The sequence below is a fragment of the Erithacus rubecula genome, assembly GCF_903797595.1.
Source record: "Erithacus rubecula genome assembly, chromosome: 3".
Taxonomy (NCBI): Eukaryota; Metazoa; Chordata; class Aves; order Passeriformes; family Muscicapidae; genus Erithacus; species Erithacus rubecula.
Genome location: NC_136689.1, coordinates 9,157,893 through 9,183,552, shown reverse-complemented (window position 1 = coordinate 9,183,552; position 25,660 = coordinate 9,157,893). Strand labels below are relative to the sequence as shown.

Sequence of the window (25,660 nt, the reverse complement as noted above, 5' to 3'; positions counted from 1 at the left end):
AAGTAGTGGATGTTGTTTTTATAAGGAACTCATTTTATACTGCTGTGACTTGGCACCATCATGTGGCCACTGTGAGTTTTCTCAACTTAAGTAAAAATTTCCATAGAAAAACGTTTGCAATTAATTAATTTAAACTTAGACCTATTTCAATCTATTTTAGAAGGAGAAGGTACATACCTTAAATATATCTGTTCACTAAATACTAAATACATTGTCTGTCAATTGTTCCTTTTTTTCACCAAATCTGAGCTTGTTTAATAAAGGTTTTACCCATCTTCTTTAAGCAAGGTTTTCTTAAGTTGCAAAAGACATTTTCAGTGCTTCATCTTGGTCCAACCCTTACTAAAAGTGTACAAAAATTAGTATCATATTATAGACAGCTGTCCTTTTCCTCACTACAAGAGCTTTGGAAATTATTTGCAGAATTAAACAGGTAAGTATTTTCCAGTTTATCAGAAATCCCAATGGATTTAGAATTTCAGTAAATCTCCCAGGCATATTGTTCACATAGCTCAATCCAAACAGGGAGTGAACCTCAGAACCTGAGTTAGTCAGGTATTCCTCTTGCACAGTTTCAGGGTCAAAATCAGAAGACAGAAATATGTGATGTAATTTGTATTTTGATATGTTTGCCTATGGTCTTTAGGTAAACACAAGGAAGTTTTACCAAGCATTAATGTTTAAGAGGCCCAGAGGTGGAAATCTCCTCTCCTTCAGGTTGTACAGAAACTCAGCTTTATGTTTGCCAAAGAACTGCTGTGATTTCTTTCAGAGTGAAACAAGAACCAGCAGTGCAATTTATAGGAATGCATTTTTGCTATTTTTTAAAAAATACATGTACATCTAGAGTATTTTCAACAAAAAAAAAAAAACCACAGCCATCATGTGTTTGAGTACAATAATGGTAAATTTGATTCTGTCATTTTTATGATAAAATATATTGTTTCAGTTGAAATATCATACTGATAGTCTATAAAATATATACAAGTTATATACAAAGTACATTACAAATTTTTTAATTGAAGTAAAAAAGAGACTACATGTTTTCCAATAAATTGTACAACCCTGTTTCTAAAAAGATTGTAATAAAATAGAATACAATTTGTCAGATTCCTCAGGCTGAGGTAATGCCCACTTCTTCTTTACATACTGAATGTCTATCTCTCCAGATTCCTTGGCCAGCACCATGCCTAACAATCCATTTGCTTTTTCTGGCTCTCCCAGCAGAGTCATAGCTGAAACCCTGAAATAAAAAGAACAGGAGAGTGTTTTTTAATTGAGTCAAAATAAATAGAAATCGGTGCTTTCAAACATGTTTGTATCAGGTTACTTAATGTCAACTAAATGATTCCTCTTCTCTGCTCAAGTCCCAGCATGTTAGTCAACTTTTCACCAGTTGCAACCATTTAATGTAAATATAACATGCAATTCTTCCCCCATGCATTTCATCATCAGTTTCTAATCATGTTTGTAAATTACTTCAAGTTTGTAAAAATGAACAATGTTTGATGGCATTTTCCTTTAAAGTGTAATAAATTTTAAAACTGTAATATTTTCTCCAAAAAGTAGCAGTGTATTGCTCCAGTTTAAAAGAACACAAGGAAAACTTCTAGTTAGAGGGATATTTAGCAAGGCTAACTTCAGCCTAGAGAAGACAGTCAAAATACAGCTCACTCTAGTTCGTTTCCACACCTTCAGTAGTTCACAACACAGTCAGAAAAGCAAATTCTAATGACCATTTAAAGCCAAGCAAAAAAATCCCATGCAACAATATTAATATTTTGTTAAAAAGAGACCGCTTACTTCTCTGATGGGATAGTCTGCTTTGCCACAGGCAACAAGTCGTTTTCCAGAAGATCCCAAATGTAAATATTGGATGATGCATCCAGGGCAAAGAACACAGCAGGTCTGGTCAAAGCCCACTGCAGGGCAATAACTGGCTGGCCCTTTGTGCTGTCATTCCACTGCATGAGAGGGTACTCTGATGTCATCTGGTGTAATCTAATGCTTCCATCTGAACAGCCAACCTACACCATAGATAAAAAGAAAATACCTTCTGGAACAAAACAAACTATGCAAGATATAAAACATGCTGCTTAGATACACTGCTCACTGGTGGACTTGGCAGTGATGGGTTAAGGGTTGAACTTGATCTTGGGGGTCTTTTCCAGCCTAAATTATCCAATTTTTCTCTGATTTTTTTGGTCACTCTTCACAGCAGATTTGAATTAGTGAGGTAAATCAACTATCACATATAGTTAAATACATCAAATTAGAAATACACCCTCAGCAGGTAATTAAAAAATGAAACTTCTATTAAAACATTTTCTTACCAAAAATAGTGGCTTTCCAAAAGGGAAGAAATCAATTGCAGTAATGCTTATTGATCTCAGTCTGCTCTCCTGGGGCCTGAATAGCTTTGGAATAACTTTCAAATCATGTCTTGTACCATGGCCTACCAGACCCTATGAACAATATAAAGAAAATTAATTAAACAAAAGAAAACAAAAGTTGCTTTACTGGTATTACAGGAAAAAGATAAATAATTAATGACCTGATGCTTTAAAAGATCTTTACTAGATAACAAATTTTAATAGCTAACCAATTTGAATAATATAGGCTCAAATTATGAATTTTATTTATTGTCTACTGGTAAAATTCCACGAGACAGATTCCAAACAAAAATACTAACAATGAGATGAATTCCACATGGTACTCACAATGTTTGTTCCAACAATGAAGTGATTTGGATTAGAAGACAGAAATTTAATAGTCAGTGTCTGTGGCATTCTCTGGCTAATATCCTTTGGGAAAAGGCTGAGGAAAATGGCAAAGGTGAAAGATGACATTAACACAGGGAATTGTCTCCTAAAGTTGTGCAAGTACATACAGATAGTCTTGATCTAAAATGTCTATGACTAGATCTAGGAAGAAATGTGTATTAAAAAAACCTACAACAGAAAGTAATGTTAAATATATCTTATGTTACAAAAAATTAGTAAGGTACAGAAAAAAACACCTATGTGAGATAACATATGTAAAATTGAAATGCCCCAGTTTTCTTACCTGTTACTCAATTCAACAGTAGAGCTATGTACTAATTTCACTTTCCCTCCGGGAACTAAACCTAAAGTTATAAAAAATTATTATTTGAACTGATTTAAGCACTCTGCATTAAAATGTACAATCAATAAATTAAATCATAAGGTAATAAGTAAAAGGATATTTCATTATTAGTTTACTACAGATACAGCCTTTGACATATAAGAATCTTACATTGTTTAGAACTATTTGCTACAGAATTCAAATCTGACAAATTACAATATTTGATAGAAATAGAAACATAGTTACATGTTTCTTCTTCAGCACTCTGTAAGAGTATAGACATGGTTAAAATGCACATTTATGTTACCTGGATTTTTGACAATGAACTAGAGTGATGAGATAGTGCAAAAATGCATCCATAAAGTTGGTCTATGTTACTTGTTAGCAGAAAGCAACAAAAATAATTAAAACCCTTCAAAGACAAGAATTTTTTGAATAAGGAAAAAATTTGACTGTTGGTTGCAGTAAAAATGTGTCAACACATATCACAGTTTTAAAATTTACCTCTCCACAGACATAATCCCCAGCTTTAGCAGCTTAATATAGCCTGATATTGCACATGAGCTTATAGAAATTGATCTAAACCTCTCGTTCTGGCATTACTTCATTGTTCATTTAGGTTTTTTAAGTGTAAAAGGATTTTAGTCACAGCCTTTTCCAGTCAGGTAAGCATGTAAGTGTAAATTTGTTTAAAGAACAAATAATTTTCTCCATTTACATGGAGAAAAGGGCTGGATGGATTTGGTTCTTCAGTCTTTTTACAGAAAATTTTTCTCATGCTAAATTAAGTATCTAACCTAAAAATGAGCTTTCAGGACAATTCTCAAAATGGAGACACAGGCAACAACAAAAGCACTGTAACAAGTTTGGTTAAAACTGAAGTACAAAGAGGAGGACCAAAGACACAGAATTGCACATTCTTTGGAAAAAAAAAAAAAAAAAAAGCTGCTGGCAGCAGAGAAAACTACTCTGACATTGTAAGAAATGTGGCTGTCTGGTGGGAATTACCAATACAGAATTAGCAGATGAGATTTAGACAGCCATTAAAATTATTCTCATACATAACCTCAAACATCAGCTATGAACTATTCAGAATGAATCACTTCCTCAGTAATTTTGCCTTGTTCTGAACTACTTCCTGGCATCTCTGACTCTTACTTTTAACTTCATAGTCTCAAAACTGGAGCATTTTATTCTACCTCTCACATACAGTACTCACCTAGGTCAGTTTGTGAGCCAGCTAGATCCACTTTTTGCAATTCAACAACTACCTGAAAAGTCAATATTTAATACAAAATTGATATTTACCAGATTTCAAAATTTTTTAACAAGTTACAATAGTAAGTAATAACTTTAAAGGACTATTTGGAGAGGCAGATCTAACATTCCAATGATTGCAGGTAGATTCTCTATTCCCTGTCAATGTCTGCAATTCTAAAAATAGCTTCACATGCCTGCTGAGTGTTCCCTAGTGGAAAGCAAATATGGAAAGCTACATTCCACACTTAATTGCTAGTTGGCAACTCGTTGGTTTGGTCAGTCATAAAAAAACCCACCCTGAACAAGGAATTGTAACACATTTCCTGTGCTTTCCTACACACATTAATAAAATGAGCTATACATGAAATAAAAGGAGTAGCTAATTTGACCTAAATCTGTTGCTACTAAAGTTAATAAAGAAACTAAAATTAAGGCTTTCAAGAACTTGATTACTGACACAGAAGTAAAATGCTTTTATTCCTTATTATTTACAGGTTCAGCAGCTGGGCCAAAACTGCATCAGGTAAAAAACTACTGAAAAAATGTGATAGAAGAGTTGTCAGGAAAGTAATTAAGAGCAGCAGACCTGGTGCTTTCCTGACCATCGTATTTTAGGCAAGGAGATCTTATCCTCTGATTTTCCCTTTTTATCCTTCATATTTGTTTTATATAAATTATTAACTTAATTTCTCCCCTACATTCAATAGCATCTCTGACACCACTGTGATTTTAAAATAAAGCAGGTGGGTGAAAGGTGACTGAGGACTATTAATCAACTAATGGAAATATGTTAACATATTTTTATGAAGTAAAACAGTTGATTGTCTTTTTTCATGAATTCATGTACCTGCTAATACTTTTGCCTAGAGATAACATTAGGGAGTCAGATCAAAACTTTTAAGGAGAATGCCAACAGAATGGTTAATGTTGCTGTACTTTTCAGGGAGGCAATTCTCATTGGAAATTCTGAATTAGGTTTGTTATATTTGAAGCATTTTATTATACATTATACTCTCTCTTTTCATAAATACTCACCCACATATTGAGGATTCCATTTTCATCCATTGAAGCTATCTGAAATGGAGGGCCTGACATTTCTATGGAAGGAATGGCAACAATTTATATTCATACACTGACCTTCCTCCTGAACAGTAGCCAAGGATTTGAATATCCTTTCCTACATTCCATTTCCTACATTAATACATCCTCTGAAACTTCTACAGTCTTGTCAGCTGCATTAAAAGTGAAAGTGCCCTAATTCTACCAAAGGAAAAAAAAGGCATTAAACTTTCTTTACTGACAGGGTGGTAAAATATTGGAGCAGGCTTCCCAGAGAGGTGGTCAATGCCCCAGGCCTGTCAGTGTTAAGGAGGTATTTGCATAATGCCCTTAACATATATTCTTGCACATTTCTTGAAACCACTATGGATTTCAAAGTACAAATCTGCAGTGGAAGTGATAATGTCTTCCCTAGCACACTGTCTGAGAATTTGAGGATGTGAGGATTAGAGTTTTTTTGCAAAGGTTGGTCATGAAGAGAATAGGCAAAAGGCACAGGAAAAACCACCACTTACAGCCACACATTTTAAGTGCTTTCAGATATAACTAAGTTGCTCCACTGACTCAGACAGGGATTTTTTTTGGGTACTGGAGAAGCACTAATACTTTTCCAAAGACAGTTTCTGAGTGATAATTTGTTTTATCATGGAAATATGGTCTAGAAAGCAGATACTATAGCAAGCACATAACCACATCTGATGTGAAGCTGCAATGAATGAACATTACATAAAAATGAGAGCAGAAAACAACAGGAATGTTGCATGCAACTGATATTAGCAGCAGCTGAAGAGGCAGACTGCGATTATAAACTGAATTTTGTTTCACTAGACAACTAAAGAAAGACTCAGATGTATTGATGCTTAGAAGAGCACTTTACATACCCTCCTGATAAGAGAAGCTTGAGAGCCCATAACTGTGGTCATTGTTGAGAGAAGTTGAGACAGGTTCCACTGCCAGTATAGGAGAGGTGTGGTTTACTGAGCTCAGAATGCCATCTGTAAACAAGGATAATGCAAGATAAACATAGTATTTTCCACAAAAAACAACAACAAAATCTTCATCACTTTTCAGCTAATGGGAGAATGATGATTACAAAGAAAGAATGGCAAATAATGAACTTTGCACAAGTCTCAAATACAGTACTGCAAACTGTTTGCAAAATTTAAAAAATACTACTAGATAAATCAGTGTTTCAATATTTCTATTCATTCTCATTTTCCAAATGACTGATGCACCATTTATGCCACTGTACCAGACATTTCATTAAAATCTGCCATTTCAGGGTTAGCATGGAAAGAATTATTTCATGCTCCACAAACAACAGGGGTAGAAACAAATCACTGTTTACTATGAAAGAAGACAAAATTTAAGAAAAATTACTCTTAGTAGAAAATATCCTGAAAAATCCTGAAACAGAGTATTCACCACAAGAAAACACGTATTTACCCTTCAATAACATTTTAAGGCAAATGTGTCTTTAGAGTAATTTCAATATGTGTTCTTTGTCAGATACTCATGATTTCTGGACTTGCCCTGTGCACTGAACTTAATCTCATTTAAGACTGAAAGCATTAAAGCTTCCTAAGTATCTTGCATTAAACCTGCCTGCTTACATAAGCAACTACATGAAATTGTACACATCCATTTGACTACCAGCATGCAACACAAGACCAAGCATCTTTGACCTACTAAAAGAATTAAATGTCTCTCTACAATCAATTACTGCTTACTTTTACATGGCTGCAGCAATTAGAAATACTTGTGAAGAAAACAGGCTTTTTGTGAACATGTGTAGTGGGAAGTTTTATAAAAATAATAATACCACAGCCAAAGTAAAATCAGAAAATCATAGGATGGTTTAGACTGGAAGAGATATTAAAGATCATTTCATTCCAATCCCCATCTGTGAGCAGGGACACCTTCTACTGGACCAGGTTGCTCAGAGCCCCATCCAGACTGGCCTAGAACACTTCCAGGGATGGGGCATCTACAGTTTCTGTGGGCAACCTGTGCCAGTACCTCACCACTCCCACAGGAAAAGATGTCTTCCTAATAACTGAGCTAAACCAAAACTCCTAATAAAATTTGCAAAACTATTGCTATATATCTTATACTTCATGCTAGGATATCTTGCATGAACATTACAGAAACATCAAGATTTAGGTGACAATTTCACTGTGGACAAAGTGACTGACCAGGATGCACAGATGCTCACCTGTGGAAAATGTGGGAACTCTAAAAGTCCACTCAGTTTCAGTGATCATCATACAAGGGTGCATTCTTGAGTCTTCTCGAAGATCCCACACCAACAATGAACCATCTACTGTTCCAGCAAAAACTAACGTTGCTTTACTGGGACTAAAGCAACAACATACCACCTGTAAAACAGCAAAAACATGCAGGGTTGATATGATGATAAAGACCAATGTTTTGATGAGCCTGAAATAGGTTTGTGAGCACAAAATAGAGATTACACGGGTTTATGGCAAAAGGGAAATATATTTTGAAAAAGAAGTAGGATACAAGACCTTCAGTAGGCCTTCCCTTTTCAAATCAATTGTGTAATCTGCATCTACTGTCACAAAGATGAAAGACTCAACTGAAAGGGAAGGATGAGTAGAGAGAAGTCCTAACAACATCCGAACCAGATGTTTTACTTCCATTCACTCTTCAACCATGAAATACAGTCAAAATTTAACAATCAAAACAATCAACAAAACACCATGACCATCACTACAATCTGGTTCAGGAGCACAGAACAGAACAAGAAAAGTCCTTGTTCACTAGGCTCAAACATGTTTCTCAGAAGACAGAAGATGATACATTTTGCTGCAAGACAAAAAAAGATCCCAAATAAAAATAAAATCTGTAATTGATGGAAAAATATACAATGTTATTAAAACATACCTCTGAATCACATATTAAAACTTTCTGAGGACTGGAGGGCTGCCAGATATTCCAAACACATATAATGTTCTTTCTGCTCAGCAAATCAACACCTGCCTTTTCAGGTAATCCATGAACAGAAAGTAGTGTCTGTCTCTGAACTTGAGAGACATACAAGCAGGGTATTTTTCGGTCTAAACCATTAAAAAAAAAAAAGCCAAGAAAGAAAATCAATAAATTTAAAAGCAAATTAACTGCAAGTGAAAAAACATATTCAAAGCTGCTATAGCAACAAATGAACTAAAATGCAATTATGATGAATATTTCTATTAACACTCTGCTGCTTTTGAAGCTATAAAATAAAAAAGGAAGAACTAGAGAAGGAATTCAGAATACTAGAAGTAGAAAGGAAAAAGGAAGAGAGTCAGGAAATTAATAAATAATTACTCTGGACATAAGCAAGCCAATCTGATCTGATGTCAGTATATACACTGAAAATTAAACAGAATCTCAAACAGGAAACAGCACAGACCAGGCTTTTTTGGTTTCATCTCATGTTCATGTGAGATGACGTAGGGTTCTGTGTTGTAATACGCCTTCCTAAAGTAATTACAGATGTTCTATTTTTTACTTTTCATCTGAACAGCTACTGTTTATATGGAGAAGATATAATTGCTTTTCAAATATATCAGGCTACAGTATTCCTGTTGAATAACCTGCCTTTATTTGTAACTTTGGCCCTATGGTCAGCATAAAGAGCCCAAACAAAATTACACCCCTTGGGATGGCCCTTCCACAACAGGGACAAGAAATTGCACATATCATGTCAATTGCTGGCTTTATTTCTGGTAGGAATAGATGGAATATATTTCTTGTAAGATGCTCTGACGTTCCCTATGTGAAACCAATGTGCACAGAGTTCCAGCAAGATTAGTGCAATTAAAATGAAAGTGGGGTTTACATCATCTCTATATCCTGATATGTGCTGTTTGCATAGCAATGACAAAGAACATGGCACTTTGCAGAAGAAAGATCACTCTGTACACTAAAAGGTGTAGAATAAAGTTCCCTTACCATGGAGGAATGGCTGGTTAGTATTTAACTGGAAACAGCTATCACTAATAGACAGACTGGTTTGTCGAGATCTTAGTTTCCTGGGTTGTGTTGCAACTTGATCTTCCTCTAGCAAAACAGCAATCACCTTTCAAACATAATTACATTTATAGAAATAAAAGGGTCATCTTATCTTCCAGCTTTGCTATTTGTAGCTTTCTAAAGTTATGTGGATTAATCTCATAAAACTTTATCAACTGTCTTGTTAATTTTATAACTTTGCAAATACAGCTTTAGAGACATAAAAGTTGCACAGCTCTGATTCCATTCCTTTCCAGAGAGATTATTCTCTTTGATAACAACTATTATTTAAGTAATTTTCTTAAATTAGTCAGAACAAGAACTGTAAGTGATCTTTCACACTATATACTTATGCACTCAACTCAGAAGGGATATTAAGGATGTAAGCATACCTGGCAAGCAGACTGGAGAAAATTTGCTAATCTTTGTGAATCAATTTTAGGTGTTGGAGCTCCGTTCACTGATGTATCCTGGCTGTTTATGGGACCTATGAAAAACAGAGAAACAAAAACCAAACTTGAGGTTTCAAAAGGGAATCAGTTAAGAAGTGTAAGGACAATTTAATTTTTAAGCAAGAGGAGAATGTCAGGAACCAACTTATCTTCAGCAGAAATAACAGCATTGGAGAACAAGATCTGTTGGAGACTCATTTTTGGTGCCAACAGAAACATCAAGCCAGAAGGAAAAACTATTTCTGCCACTTATTTTTCATATCTTCCACATGAGGATTTAGAGTGCCTATGTCAGTTTGCTGTCAATGCAGCTTGCCATTCTATAGATTCTCACAAGTAATGGATACCAAAGAGATAGTTTACATGACATGCAGTCATCCATGAGTGAATAAGATTAAAAAGTTCTTCACCTCCAGATACAAGAGCACTTTCTCCTGGATGCTGTGTCCATTTCTCCAGTGTCTCAACTTCTTCGGTCTGAATGTCTCTGTCGAGATTGTCCTCATTACACTGAACATACGCCTAAAATAGAAAGACAAAATTATCAATATATGGGGTGACACAGCTAAGAATGACAGCACATAACTGAATAGAATTTAGTAATTTTAAAACTGAAATTTAAAGCTCAACCTCTTCTCTTTGTGAATTCAGACCTCAGCATACTGACACCCTGTCACTATTTCATGCATGCACATCTTACCTCATTTCACATCAGAGTGCTAAATAAATAATATTACAAAAATACAGATATGTAAACCAGCGTATTTGGGGACACTGAGTCACAGAGAGTCAAAAGCCCTTTAGAAAATGGGGAAGGAAAAATGAGAGTCCTCTTCTAATACAGAAAGGAAATGGCCTGTCTGGTCAAAAGTTACGAGATCATCGCTTTATAGTAATTGAGGCTTAAGAGATGAATATAATTAATTTATTACTTTTTGTCCTGATAGCTTTAGCAACTATGTTTTTTAAGGAAAATTCTTTTCCAGAAGGAAAATCAGCCCTTTGAGGATTTAAATATTATTATTCATTTGTTACGCACCTGCTTAGTGTTCATTTTACCAAAATTCCTGATATACATGTCGTACTCATTGACAGGGGGCAAATCCAGTAAGGAAAAACTAACTGAGAAATCCAAGTCAATTAGTGGGAGAAGTTCTGAACTCCGTTTTCTTCAGGATGAATTACAAAAGAAAAACACAAAAAATGGTTAAGACCAAATATTTGGTATTCTTAAAGAAAGACAATCTGATTTTGTATCTAACAATCCTTTATCTATGGGAATTGAAGTTGTACCAAAATTAATTAGCAAATAAAAATTTATCAATAGAAATATAGACTATTGTTAAAAGTTTTCTTTTAATGTTACAATGAGTTAATGATCATATTTGAAAATGCACTACCAATTGCAAATGGCAAACTTAACGTGGTTTATTGCTAAAGCCAAACTATCAAAAGCTATCAAAACTATCAAAACTATCAAAAGATCATCTTGCCTAAGTATTCCAGAGCTGTTCTGTGAGGTAACAGATGGATGTCTCTTTCTTCTATAGATAGGACAGTGACTAATTTTCTAAACTCATTTTATTAACTCACATCACTCATATGTGTACATGCTTTATAAGACTTCTGTGATGTCCTAGCTTTGTTACACATATGCAGGAAAAGACTGACAGTCATTGTCACAATTCACATAACTATCTATCTGCTATCTATATATCTGCTTTAATGCCATAAAGCTGTCAAGATATTTCATTTTAAGAGTGAACACAAAGATGTCTGCTTACAAGTTGGTTCTAGGCTCTTGCTATAGCACACTCTTTGAAAATTAGACAATTTTTGCAGTCTCCCTTTCTCTCTCCTGCACTTGCAGGTTTTTTAATGTACTTAAAAGTAATACATAAATACAAACCATATATAATTATGGACTATAGCAATTCCATATCTAAACACCCTTGCAGATGCATATTCTAGTTACAGATTCTTGCTGAGGCAAGATGGTATTTGAAAAGGGAAAAGACTAGAGCTAGAATTCCATCAGCATTTTAAAGTGAATTTTTCTTTATGCATAAGGACAACTTTCACATCTCCTTTTTGCTACTTGATGAGATCTATTGCATATTCCTACCCACATTTTACTTTGCTTCCTAATGTATCATCTCTTCACAAACATGGCATAGATTGCTGAGATCTAACTCAACTATTTGTAACTACAAATCTTAATGATACATGCAAACAAATGGTTAAAATAAACTAATAAGTTTGTATTTATAATTTGCAACTCCCAAGTGCCATTTCTTTATGGGATGCTTTCAGTCTATTTACTGGTAGTAATGTATTATCCCAAAAATTAAATTCCACAACTCCTTCCTCTTCCCATGAAAATGCTCATTATCATCACAGGTTGTGTATGCTGTTAGCATGCACACAGTTAAAAACACAGTCTATACCATGACTGTATACCATAATCAGTCATGGTACAGAATCAGCTGAGCCTGACAAACATTCCAGAAGGCAATTCTCCAGAGATGGCTTTGTGAGTAATCTGTCTCTACAGTCTAGAGAGGAAGCCTAGAAAATGAACTTGTGTAAAATTTGAGCATATAATTTTAGGCAATGTGAACTAAATAACTTAGACAATAAAATCTCCCTGATGTGAAAATTAGCCACTGATGTGCAGCTGAGAAACAATTGAATCTGGTATTAACAATAATATTTAATAATTTTGCTTTATGCATCCAAACATTGTAACAGAAAATTGGACACATACACAGTGCTTCAGACAAATCTGGAGCCCTTGGCAAGTTTCACAAAAAGCAGCCATCAATTTCTTTAAAATACAGAGAAGTCTTAGATATCTCAAATATAGATTAATTTTAGATCAGTAATAACATTTTTACAGCTATCAATGTTATCCCTGAACGGCAATGTGCCATTTTGGCAACTATATGCACCATATATTCTTGATAATTTCAAGAAGTTACAATTCTGCAGAAACCTGATGGTAGTTGAAAGGCTTGCTCTTGAGTATTTTAAGTCAACATCTAATTAAATTACTGAAGCATTACACAAAGAAATTACAATCCTGACAACGTGTTCTGTAATAAAATTTTGCACATAAATTTATATATATACACAATTCTCTTACAAAATGACATGTAGTAATACCTGTAAATTACATATACTTAACTAATTGCTGATAGTTAATAAAATATTTTATTCCATAAGTCTCAAGTTTATAAAGTTGACATACTTCAAATATAATGAAAAAAACCCTGCATCTCACATAGTGAGCTGCCATTTTGTGTGGATTATTTAATATATACTTACTTCTGCTTACTGGCCATACTTTGGCTGCTTTGTCTTTGGTTTGCCATTTGGAAATCCATGAATATTCCACTAAAAGAGCTTCTGACAGAAGAATCTTCCCTTTCTGTGAGATTGTAAAACACAGTGTTACAGTTCACACTTAGAAGTGCATGAAAATGTTAAGCAGTAAGTCTAAAAAGCTGCGGATTTGTTACAACACAGCTACTAAAAGTTCCTGGTTCACATGTTACACAAAGTGCTCTATTTTCAGTACAATGAGTTTAACATCAGTAATAGGCCAGCATATAGCCCTTACAATTGTTCTTTATCAATCAATTCAAAATGACTGACCATTGTAATTTTTACATTAGAAAATTGATGCAGAAAGTCTCTTTCTTTCTCTTGCCATCAGCAGGTGCCTTGTTCCCCTTTGTCATCAGTTTGTCATCAAAACACTGTCATCAGTTCTAAAAATTGCATTAAAGTCACACAGACTTCACCATGTGCACACTACACCTCTGAGTAAGAACTCAGATAGAGGAGAACCTCATCAACACAGGATTAACTAATGTCCTTAGATGAATAAGGAAAACACTGAAAACTGCTCCTTGAAAAGCCACAGTTAACAGACCACATACAACTGATGTCATTCTATCTTACTCCCTTTCCTGGTCAGATTGTAGCTAATTTACCTTAAGATCCAACTTCCAGTAAGGACTAAAGGTGCTTCACTACCTCACAGGATGACTACCTCTTTAGGCAATACTTGTAAAATGCTTTTAAACGTATGAAAATAATTGCCAGACTGATCAACCACCATTTTAAGCAAACAAAATCAAAAGTTCATCAAAAAATGAACATGTTGTGTAATTAAGAATAAACCACCAAGTGTTACAATTCTGTATTACTCATTAGAAAAACAATAATTGCATAAATCTTCTGCAAGAAGAAATTCCCATTAGAGTATGTTGGTTCTGGCTGCAGTGACCATTAATTGAAAATCCATTGACAAAATCAGAAACTCTTCTAGGCTGGAAAAGACTGTAAAGACTTACAGAAACTCCATGCTACTCTTCCATGACTGTACTAACTTTGAACCAGACTAAAAGGCTATTAAATATTCTTTTGCACAATTATTCTGTGTGGCTGTTCACTTCAGTGCAGACTGCAAAGAAGAACCACAACTGTACTTAAATAAGCAGCTCTGGCACTCACAAGTGTCAGATTAACTTAATGCCAGACATTTCAGAAACAGCTTGAATTTAAAAGTGATTAAGTGCTATATATTTGAGTAGTATTGATATTTTTCTTGCCTTCCCTCCAGAACAGTTGCTTCAATTTTGCTTAAAAGAAATTTAATTTAATGGTGAATTTAATGCCAACGGAAGCGGAGTGTTCCAGCACTCCTCAGGTTTTCAAAATCCAGACTCTCATATGCTCCTCTTACCCAAAATAAGATGAATTAAATGTCAGTCTGTACTTTTTATATTTCACAGTTTAAATGATTACTAATGTCTATGAATCATTTAGTAATGTGGACGTTACAGTGCTTACCACAAATCTACATGATTCATCCAGAGGACCAGATTTTGGTCTTTAGGCAGAGTTTTAGAAAAAGTGGCCAGCTGACTTGTAAGTTTTATGTGTTACTCATACATTTAATAAAAAAGGGCTGGTATCTAGTCACATACCCATCACTGCTTTCTTTTTTTCATTTTCCAGTTTCTTTGGCAATGGAGTAAAAAGTCTATCATTTTCTGCAGCAATTGCTCTTTGAATTTCTTCAATTTCTGATGTTCTGGAAAATGGAACCTTTCTTAGGTTTTCTTCTGCATCTCCTGCATCACCACTTTCGTCTTCATCGTCTTCAAAATCATCTTCATAGTCCTTTGAAAGTAACAGAACTTTCCATACTTAGTAAACACAGACAATGGATGCATTTTTCATGATTTCACAGAAATTATAAAATGGTGTTAAAATAAAAACCTCATACAGATGGCTATAAATCCTCAGATAGAAAGGCATTCTAAAATAACCAATGGAAAGAAAACTGCATTTCTTGATTGTGTATAATTTTAATGAAAAGAAGATAATCACAATGTTGTTCTACAGAGCCCAAAACAGTATTTTTATTTAATATCCTAAAGTAGATATTATATGTTTAGGTGAATTATGTGTTCTCCAAAGAAATAAAACAACAGTGTTCAGTGGCATAAATGCTTCAGGGATGTATGAAGTTGTTTATTTGACAGTTTTAATTCAAGCTGTCCTTTAATGGCAGGCTCACATTTACTAAACTGCCCCACTCCCTGTCTATGCCTAAGGGTCATCCTTTAGTAAATTCCCTTAAGTAAGACAATTCATGTCATGCTAAAATAATCACCTAATACATACAACATGAACAAGTCATAAAAGTGCTTATTTCTCTTCACTGAATGGTAAAGGGCTCCTGCAGGGACCAGCTCACAGTGGAATCTTCACTCCTGACAGGAGTGGAGACAAATTCTACCCTCACTGAACAAAAATGATTCTAGTTCAGCTCACAATTAAAGCACATCCCACACACTGTTGTATCTTAATAGCTTTAAACTAGACAAAAGACAGCTAAAAATAGGGGATTCAATTAAACAAATCAGTGAAGTGAATGCTGTGCATCAATACTTTTCTCCTATGATATTTTTTCAGTGATAGATGAACAGGATTTTTTTTGCTTTTTACCTGAAATTATTAGCTCTGATTATTTAAACAATTCAGCACTCTTCACAGAAAGTAATTTAAATAATTGAAATCCACAAAGGCAGAGAAAGCATTTTGTGAACACTTCAACTAAAAAAAAAAAAAAGTCAGCTCCCAATCTCTGATGAAAACCAAGTAAATATACAGCAAGAGATTTTTTACACAACATTTTAATTACTCACTATCTACTGTTAGCCAAATTAAGGTCACTGCCATCAAAAAATAAAAACCGTGTAACATCCTGTTTATTTCTGGGAACAATATTATTTCAATACTTAAGAATTACTTCAGTCAGACAACTGTATACTTTTACTTACTTCAAAGTCATCTTCATAATTTGATGAAAAATCCTGAGGTCCTGTGTCTGGATTAGAAATGTGTGTATCTTTCATTTCCTAAATGAAAAAAATAAATGAAACCGTTAAATAATCTTACCAGAAAAAAAAAAAATCTCTTATCTGCTAAGTCTTAGCATACAATAGATTAATAGTTGCTGTTCTCAGATATTTCTATATTCTCAAGCAAACATATAGCATATAGTTTATACAGATAAATAAAATCATATTATCAAGTGATAATTACTGTATTAAACTAACAGTACAGGAAGAAAAACAGAACTCAACCTTATCTTGGGAAGACTAACTGTTTTTCTACCAATATTTTTAATGGAAAAACATAAAAACTGCTGCATTGCCTACAATTTCATTGATGTTGCTAACAACAAAATAAGATTTCCCTACACTTTTGAGGATTTGACAAAATTATCCCTATACCTAAGTTATACTGGATGACTCAATCCATTAATACAGTAGTGCAAATGTTGAAACCAGGAAAGCAGAGACATGGATATAACAGGAGAATATGATCATTTTTATATGGAAATAATTTTTCTAACATTGAATCCTCTATTTTATTTACATGGAATAAGATTTATGGTATCCCTGCAATACCTTTCTCTAGATTTTTAACTTGATTAAAATAATGCCAAAAAATTTTAATGGTAGAGTTGAGCTGTATCTGCACAGACTGTTCCAAATAAACCCAAGTCTATGCAGCTTCAGAATTGCTGAAACTTGGTTCTGTCTACACCTGTCCATTTGAAAATATTAATATAAATAATTTCAAAATATAAAAATAATTTCCTCTTCTTTAGTTTTACCTCTTTTCTTGTGTCTATATCCTGTTTTTCAATGAGTTTTCCTTTATCTTTTACAGTCCTATTCAAAAAGAGAACAACAATTTTATTGGTTAACTCACAAGAAAGCAGTTCTGCTTCAGTTTTGTTTTCTGGATATTTTGTTTGTTTTAGGGAAAACAGTTGGAAATTTCCAATTAACTGATATTTTTCTACAAGTATTTTTATAGATCTCTATGATACAAAAGGATAATGAAACAACCAAGTGATTAACCAGGAAAGAACTCAGAAACTTTGTCCAAATTTAACACCTATAATTGCATCAAAAGACAATAAAAAGTAGTGAAGAAAAAATTCATAACCCCACACATTTATTATTTGTATTCATGTCTGCAGCAAACCAGAGATCAAAATCAGGTTGGTGCAAAATGCTTAAAAGCTATAAATCAAAGACTGATTTCAAACCTTTTTTTCATTCAGGGGTCTTATTTATGAGGACAGAACAATCAGAGTCAGAGAGGAGGAACAAATCAACAACAAGCTTTGCTCCTCAATAATCTCTCTGATTAATTCATAAGTAGAGAGTAAGCAGACAGTATCAGACTTGAAGAAAAGAATATTTTTACTTCTTATGTGAGTATTTGTATATACTGCTGTTGGTATTGACAAATATAGGAAAGGGCAACAATAAAAATTAAAATTTGGCTGGATCTTGTCATAACAAATTGGATTGATTCAACAGTAACAGTGCATGAACAAAACAGTGCATGGTTTCAGGACATCTTAGTAAACCATACTGCCTTCCCTGCCATTCAGGAATGGCTAAACTCTCCTTCCCCACCTATGCACAAACAATGACTCAGCCACAACCCCAGCAGCAACAGCTTCAAAACATTGCCTGAATACTCAGCACTGCTGACACAGCTGAGTGCTGCTGCCAGGTAGCATCCCAACATGTATATTCTGAAATATTTCAACAGGAATACATTTCCACAAATTCACTTCAGCCAAAGTGTTCTGTTCCATGCTTAATATTAGTAATACTCAGCCAACACTGGTAGTGACTTCACTGTGTCCCCAGAAGCAAACAACCCAGGCTTGAGTGGAGCCAGGAAGTTAAACCAGGGTTTAAGAGTGAGAATTGCAACCAACAATGTACCCAGAGAATTAGACTTCAGAAAGTTCTGTAAGAATTTCACAAGGCTCAAGAATTAAAGAATTCAGAGTACTAGAATATACAGGAAACTTCTCCAAGATTTATATATGCTAGTTTTAAACCTTAGAAATAGAATCCTGAAATTAGTTGTTCCTACTGACGGTATCTGGAACTTTTCCTTCCATATTCAACTGCAAACTTGCTAAACTTGATAGATATAAACATATATATATATATATATATATATATATATATATATATATATATGATGTTTTATTATTAGGTATCATCTAGGATAGGAGGTAAGTATTGATACTCCTATTAAAATAAACAACAGAGTCCTATGTAGTTCATCATGAACCTTACATGCATCCACATGACTACATAGTGAATTTCCAAGTGGTAAAATACAGCAAAGTGCCCAGATTAATATATATGTAGTTTCCAAGGACTGAAAACATCTCTTGCTAACCTGCTGAAGAAAAATAATTAAAGGAATACAAATACACGCATTTTTATCTGAATAATCTTAGAGGCAACACACAGGTATTTTTGCAACTACTATACTATTAGGCTTATGAACAAAAATTATATTATCCCCAGATACATGAGATTAAGAACTTATGCTTATTGGTTTGGCAGTGACTGAATCTTAATAGACACTATTTAGTAAATAATTATTATAAATCTCTGAGTTTACCTTACAGGCTGATAGGTCATTTCTTCTTGAATCCTCTCCTCCTTTTTGTATTCACTGTTCTGTGAAAGAAGTCACAATATTCATGAGTCAGAAATGCTGGGAGGGAATATGTATATGCACCTGTATTAGTAGCATTCTCATCCCACAGTAAAAAAGGTTGCTCATTAATTGTTTCAATTCCAGACTATTTTTTATTTCAGCCATTGCTTGTAAGATGCACAGGAAAACTGGCAGGGGCTAAGAGCTGACCTTGGAAGGCTGTGGCCAGCCTGTTCCAAAATATGAGATTTTACAATTTACACAAACTTGACCAAATTACAGAAAACAGTCTTAGGCACTTTTAATCTCCAGTAGAGGGACTTGAATCCTAAATTCTGTATTATGAAGGCTTGTTTAAGTTTGGTATTCAATAAGTTGTCTCTATCCAGAAACAGAAAGCAACATATAACTCTGGGACAGAAGCATCAGTGTGTGTGTTCTCTAATAGCAACCTGAGTAAATTTTCAAGGAAGTCAAACATTGAGCAAGGCCCTGATAAATTTTTGTTGTCTGCTGCAGTCAGTCAGTTACAGGAATCACTCATGGAAGGCCCCTACACTACAAATTACTCATACTGTCTCTATAAAATATATTTCTGAACTTTTATTTCAGAAGCTTGTACGTCTTCACTCTTTAGGTAGCAGAAGAAACTATCCTGGACCATCTCAACTGTTGCATGTCTCATAAAATTTATTTGATTTTAAGAGTTACGAATTACTAGTGATTCCTTCCCTCAGTCTTGTTGAATAAGTACTTATAAAAATCAGTAAAAAATGTCAAAAGGTCAAATTATTGATTAAGCCTCTAGGATATGCTCATGCATCATCATGCTCCATATTAGAAACATAAAATATTTTGTATGGCTTCAGAAGTAGAGGCAAACACCACAAATATAAAGGGTCTATATTGACATGCCTACTTATCAGTTGGATAGCTGTGCTCCCTTCATATACAACATAAAAGTAGCTTCTATTAAAATCATACTTTTTGCTATAAAGGCAGCCTTCGATGGACCTCGAGCCTTATATCTCCACTTCAAAGTGTTTGCAAAAATTTCAAAAGTCATAGCAAGAAAGAATTTTATGAATAAAAGATGTTTCTATCATATAGGTGGGGGGTTTTTTTGTTCAAATTTTATGGAAGAGATCAACTCTGAATTAGCATACTTAAATGCAGATGTAGTATTTTCATCTACCACTTTAGCCTCAAATTTCAGAAAATGTTGACTTGACATCCTAGCTTTTTTATCATTCCCCTATTGACAATATACTAATAACTAAAGTAAGTGATAAGGTAATGTTTTAACAAAACTTACCTTAAGATCATATTTCTTTCTTTCATTTTCTCTACCTTTTATTCTCTCACCAGCTTGTGCTTCTGGTCCTTCTCTGTCTCCATGGGAAGATTTTTCTTTAGATCTCTTTGATTTATGTTTTTCTTCCTCTTCCTTTCCATAATGTTTATGACTTTTCTCTTTAGAAAGCCTCTCTTTTTCTGTTCCAACTGAATGTTCTTTTTTTTCTCTATGTTTTCTTTCTCTCTCTTTATCCAACTCTTGATATTTCTCTAACTTGTGTACACCTTCACCTTCTTCAACTTTGTAAATTAAAGTTTTCTCAATTTTCTTTCTTAAATCATTATCCTGCAAAGAGGAAAATAATATTAAATGGTTTACAAGTTCTCCAAGACTGTTATATCTTCACAAATCTACCTGTATTTGACCATTAAAATGACTGAATTGTAAGTACTTAATCTTTCTGTCACATGGATCTTCCAGCCATTTTTTTATGATAACAAGTTTCAAATTATGGCAGCACTTGAGATTCTTCTAGGTGTTTCTTCTAGGACACTGCACACTTTGCTACAGAAAATTATTTGAATTATATGTTCTTCACACAGAAAACTAATTCTTGTCTACTAGGTGACAAGTAGACTACTAGTAGACTAGTGTCTACTACTCATCAATTACACTTGTATTAAAGGCATAAATAGCAGAAACTATGTAGCTGTACTAAAATGAAGCAATGCTTTCTATGAAAAATTTATTTAATGTTTACTTAAAAAAAAGAACAAAATATATCCTTAAAATTGGGTAGCCGAGATATATTTTATTTGTGTTTTGTACACTTGTTATCACCTTACTATCTATGCATCTCTTGCATTTCTTGGGAGTTACAGCCTGATCCAGTTTCTTCATTATTCTACAGTTTTATCTTATTCTGCTATGGAAACACTTCACTAACTTCCTTTACCTTCTGTGATTTATGTCTTCTTTCTCGCTCTTCAGTTCTTGCTTTCTCCTCCCCTAGAAAACAGATGTATAAATTAGGAAACAGATCTTATAATATTCAAACTCTGTATATAATTAACTCTAGCATGTAGGAAATAGCATTTTAGCTATGTGTTTTCTCTAACATAACAGCTTTCTTAAAAGGAATTCTGTTGAAATTCTCTCTCCAAAGCTGGTTACTCCTTCTCTCCTAACGAATCCCTCCAGTCTTATGTGATGACAAGAGTAATGACTCATGCTACTGATTTCAGCAATCACCCTGCAAGTGAATGGATCACTCAGTAGAGAGTGTCTAAGCACTGACCAACAAAACCAGTAACATCCATCCTCTCTTCAGAGGAAGGGAAACAAGCATCAGTTTTTCTAAAAGCATCAAAATCAAACTAGGTTACCAAACCATTCCATAAAATGCACATGCCAGTAGGTACTCACACCTGCCTGTTTTATCCTCTCTGCACAGCTGGGGGATGGTTTCAGAGTATCCTATCTAAATATCAAATATTTCCAAGTACAACAGCAACCCGAGGTTACTTACCCAAACGCTGCCTGATTTCTCTTCTTCTGTGATGTTCTGTATCTCCTCCTTCAAGTGATTTCAGATAATTTTGTGGGTCTATTTGCTTTATCTCATATGTCTTGTGCTTTTTGTCTCGTTCTTTATCAGTCTCCCTGTCTTTATGTTTTAGTACACTGTGTCTCTCCTCCAAATGTGACTCTTGAACTTTATCCTTGTGTCTCTCTTGGTCTTCTCTCTGGTGTTCTTTTTCCCTTTCTTTCTCTCTCCTTTTCTCCCTTTCACTGGATTTAAACCTCTCTCTTGTTCTTTCCTTGCTCTTCTCTCTGTCTCTGCGTTCATGTCTGTTAGGGTCTATGTCATGAACAGTCCTCTCTCTCCTCAGTTTCTTTTCTCTGTGTTTTTGGTCTTCATTTTGAATATCTAGTAGTGATGCCTGAAATAAAATTAAAACTCTATCATTATAATTCAGCAAATCATTTTGACAAGAGCATATTTATGCGAAGAAAAAAAAAATAAACTGCTGGACTAATAAACATGTATTTTATTTCCCAAACCTGCTGATACAGTTCTAGGTTTACTTCATAAATACTAACATTATGTCTGTGCTTATTGAAAAAAATGAATAAATGGGATAATAATAACACATATTGGAAAACAGCTTTTAAAAAATAAAACACAAACCTAATATGAATATCAAGGATGTAAGTGACTGCAGCCTGAATGCCTATTTGACCAGGGGATAATATAATTAACCAGTTTTAAAACTGGACAAATATGATAGATGATGATAAATACAATAGATAATACACATTTCAGGAAAGTGAATAATATATATAAAGCAGAGCTGTCACTCAGATTTAGGTCACCAGCAAATCAGACTCCATTGACTGCTGTGTGATTACTGTAACAATGTAGTCCCATTTACCTAATTTAGAAATTTGTAGGGTAATCTTATATGATTCATGTAGCTAGAAAGAGCTGAGTGGGGCCAGCCTCTGGGTAACCTTGGAGTGGAGAGATTTCAGAACAGTCAGTTGTGACAAGGAACTCAGCAGCCACCCATTAAAGCCCTGTATCATTTATATTCAGTGATGCAGATTTAAAGTGTCTGGTGCACCAGGAAGTGTTAAAGAGCTACTGCAGATCCCACAAGGCAGAGTGGCTTGTGGAACAGAGTCAACTCTTTATGTTTAGACCACCAATAAATTCTGCTGTAAGGCAGCTTAAGATCAAGACTAGCAGAAATAAAATAAAATCACCTTTAGGTGTTTCCTAAGTTCCTCTGCTTTCCAAGTATCTTCTTTGGTTCTTTTCTAGAAGAGAAAATGCAGAAAAGACTGAGTTACCAATTTGCGGAGAGAAGTAAATCATTTAACAATTAATCATATTTCTAAGAAAAGGACCAAGGTACACATAGCAAGTATCACTGGAAGGAATCATGCAAACAGTAATTTGATTTTGCTCTAACACTTATTTACAGTAAATCTCACCTGACTGGACCTGGAAGAAGCTGAAGCTCAGACTACCTGTGTAAATTGACTGCACATGAAATATTTATATGTAGCATTGAAGAGAAAAACCAAAAAGATCAAAGTACACATGATTTTTTTTCACTAGAATGTTCCCTAGTAAAATAGGTTATATTTCTTCTACCCACATTTGCAGAGCTCCTGCACTTGGCTGCTTGACTGCTATTAAAAAATTAATAAAAAATTCATATTGTTTGAGATCACTAAGGGAAAGGAGGAATTTTAATCTATTGAATATTTTAACTGGTTCATTGGAGGATGATGGCCATATCCAAAGTGACATGATCAGACTATCCTGATTGGCAAATTTAGACTTGGCAAAAGCTACTGAAGATTAACAAAATTATCACTGATAAATATTGTAATGATGAGCTGTACTGGTAGAAGAAAATAAACATATGGTGCCTTTTTTTGTTGTTGTTGTTAATTCATTATATGGAGGTGGTATTTTAACAGTACATATATATTTTAAATTATTCTACTTGAAAAAAATTTTGTCTTTTCAAACTTGGATTTCATAGAAGATTGTAGTGGACTGGTAAACTTCTAAAGTCAATGAGAAGTCCCAAGAAGACAGTATTTGTAACAAAGTGCTCTTTCAGCTTTATTTTCTTTTGATAATTAAAAAAGACAAAAAAAGAATGCAAATAAAAAGAGCAGAATGTTGCTTTATAGTCTCAAACAGTAACCTGTTTAAAATCATGTTTTGGTTTTAGACAATATTTAGGTATGTATCAGCAAACAAAGGAAGAATGCTAATGATGTCAACAGCATAAAATCAGCATAACCAACAGGCATCATCAGACAAAGCAGCTTCAGATTTATTTTTAAACTGAGGCAAGAAGCACACAGCAAACATTCACAGGTGGCTCTCTGGCACCCAATAATATGCATCTGGCAGTTTTCTGGGATCTGCAGTTTTCACCTCCTCACCACAACCAGAAACTGCTGCTTTTGTGTATGATGATTTTCCACTTAAATCTCTGATTTTGCAGAAGTATAATAAACCAACAGGGAAAATGAGATATTTTATAAAAGCTTTAGATCTCTGCCCCTCTGTAAGTAAATGTCCACACAATAATGTTTCAGATAAACTTTCAAAGGATTTATTGAACTTTCTCACCTATCTGCTAATTTAGAAGTACTTACATACTAATTTATATCCAGATTAAGATTAATTAATTACTTAAATTACTGGGGTTAAGTTTAATTCATCCAACTGAGAGCATTCAGTTCACATGAAATGCCACAGATTTACTGAACTCAAAAAGTGCTATGGACGTTTTTATCAATTAGGAATCTGTCCTTTAACCTAAAGAAAAACCTGACAACAGAAAAAGAAACCTTGTTGCTTTATAAAAACTTTGAAAGAGAATGACAGGAGTTTCTTCACTCCCAACTAGAAAGGTAAGAGGTCTCCAGAACACACTGTTCTTAACTAATTGCAGAACTCAGTTAAATGTGATTCTAAAAAAGAAACAGAAGATCAGTAAGACAAAATTCTGTTTTTAATTTTTAAGCCAGAGAAAAGTACTTTATTTTTTACATGTAAACATTTATTCTTTTTTTTTTTTTTTCCTAATGTGAGTTTCCAATTTGAGAGGCCTCAAATAGACAAGAGCAGACTGACAAGCAGAAAGGAGGGTTCCTCAATCGCCGCGGCTGTTGTGTCACTGTCTCGGGCTCTTTGGCACTTCCACAGCGACACACCTGAAATGTTTCAAACCAAAGCTCTACTTTTCCATCACAGCTCACCAGCTCACTGCTTTGGCACTTCTACTATTTCAGGTGAGAATGGCACTCAGTAATTCATGCTAGCACGCGCATGTGGTTTTGTTTCCTTTATTCCGGAGCTCTACAAATGTTCAATAATTGAACACCTTAATGTAAGAGTTACGTGTGCTCCCGAAGAACTAAAACCCGACAATTAGCGCACACAGGAGCATCAATTATTAAAGACACTTTTATCCAGGATGTGAAGCAATGGGTATTCTCGTAGCCACCTATCCCTTCTGCAGGAGGATGTGCGGTGGGTACAACCTCACCCTCTGCCAGCGGGATGAGCATTTCCTCGCTCCGGCGGGGGATTCACCGACAACACAAAGCGGCCCGACGGGCCCAGCAGGGCCGCGGGGCTCTGGGGGCAGCAGCCGAGACTGCAGCGCTGCTCCCCGGCCCTGCCCCGCTCTCCCGGCCGCCGCCCCTCACCTTGTCCCCCTCCATGGGCCGGGAGGCCGCGTCCGCCGCGGGCCGCGATCCAGCGCTGCTGGGGCCCGCCCCGGCAACCAGGGCCAGCAGCCGCTCGCCGAGCGATGGATGCGGCGGCGCCGCCCGCGGGGAGGCTCTGCCGGCCCGG

At 34.8% G+C, this 25,660-nt stretch overlaps 1 protein-coding gene across 1 annotated transcript; it reads right to left on the bottom strand.

Moving 5' to 3' along the window:
• Nucleotides 1–1,043: 1,043 nt before the first annotated feature.
• Nucleotides 1,044–25,598, bottom strand: DYNC2I1 (dynein 2 intermediate chain 1). The gene is made up of 24 exons (XM_079300474.1): nt 25,513–25,598; nt 23,035–23,088; nt 21,794–22,208; nt 21,221–21,273; nt 20,284–20,610; nt 18,930–18,988; nt 17,098–17,155; nt 16,256–16,333; nt 14,894–15,089; nt 13,224–13,326; nt 10,936–11,065; nt 10,307–10,418; nt 9,837–9,931; nt 9,385–9,511; nt 8,332–8,504; nt 7,640–7,802; nt 6,306–6,419; nt 5,401–5,462; nt 4,325–4,376; nt 3,067–3,127; nt 2,721–2,817; nt 2,334–2,465; nt 1,804–2,027; nt 1,044–1,243 (listed from the first exon to the last, which is right to left on the bottom strand). The coding sequence occupies exons 1-24, from the start codon at nt 25,525–25,527 to the stop codon at nt 1,072–1,074; spliced, it is 3,072 nt and encodes a 1,023-aa protein (XP_079156600.1). The 5' UTR covers nt 25,528–25,598; the 3' UTR covers nt 1,044–1,071.
• Nucleotides 25,599–25,660: the final 62 nt, after the last annotated feature.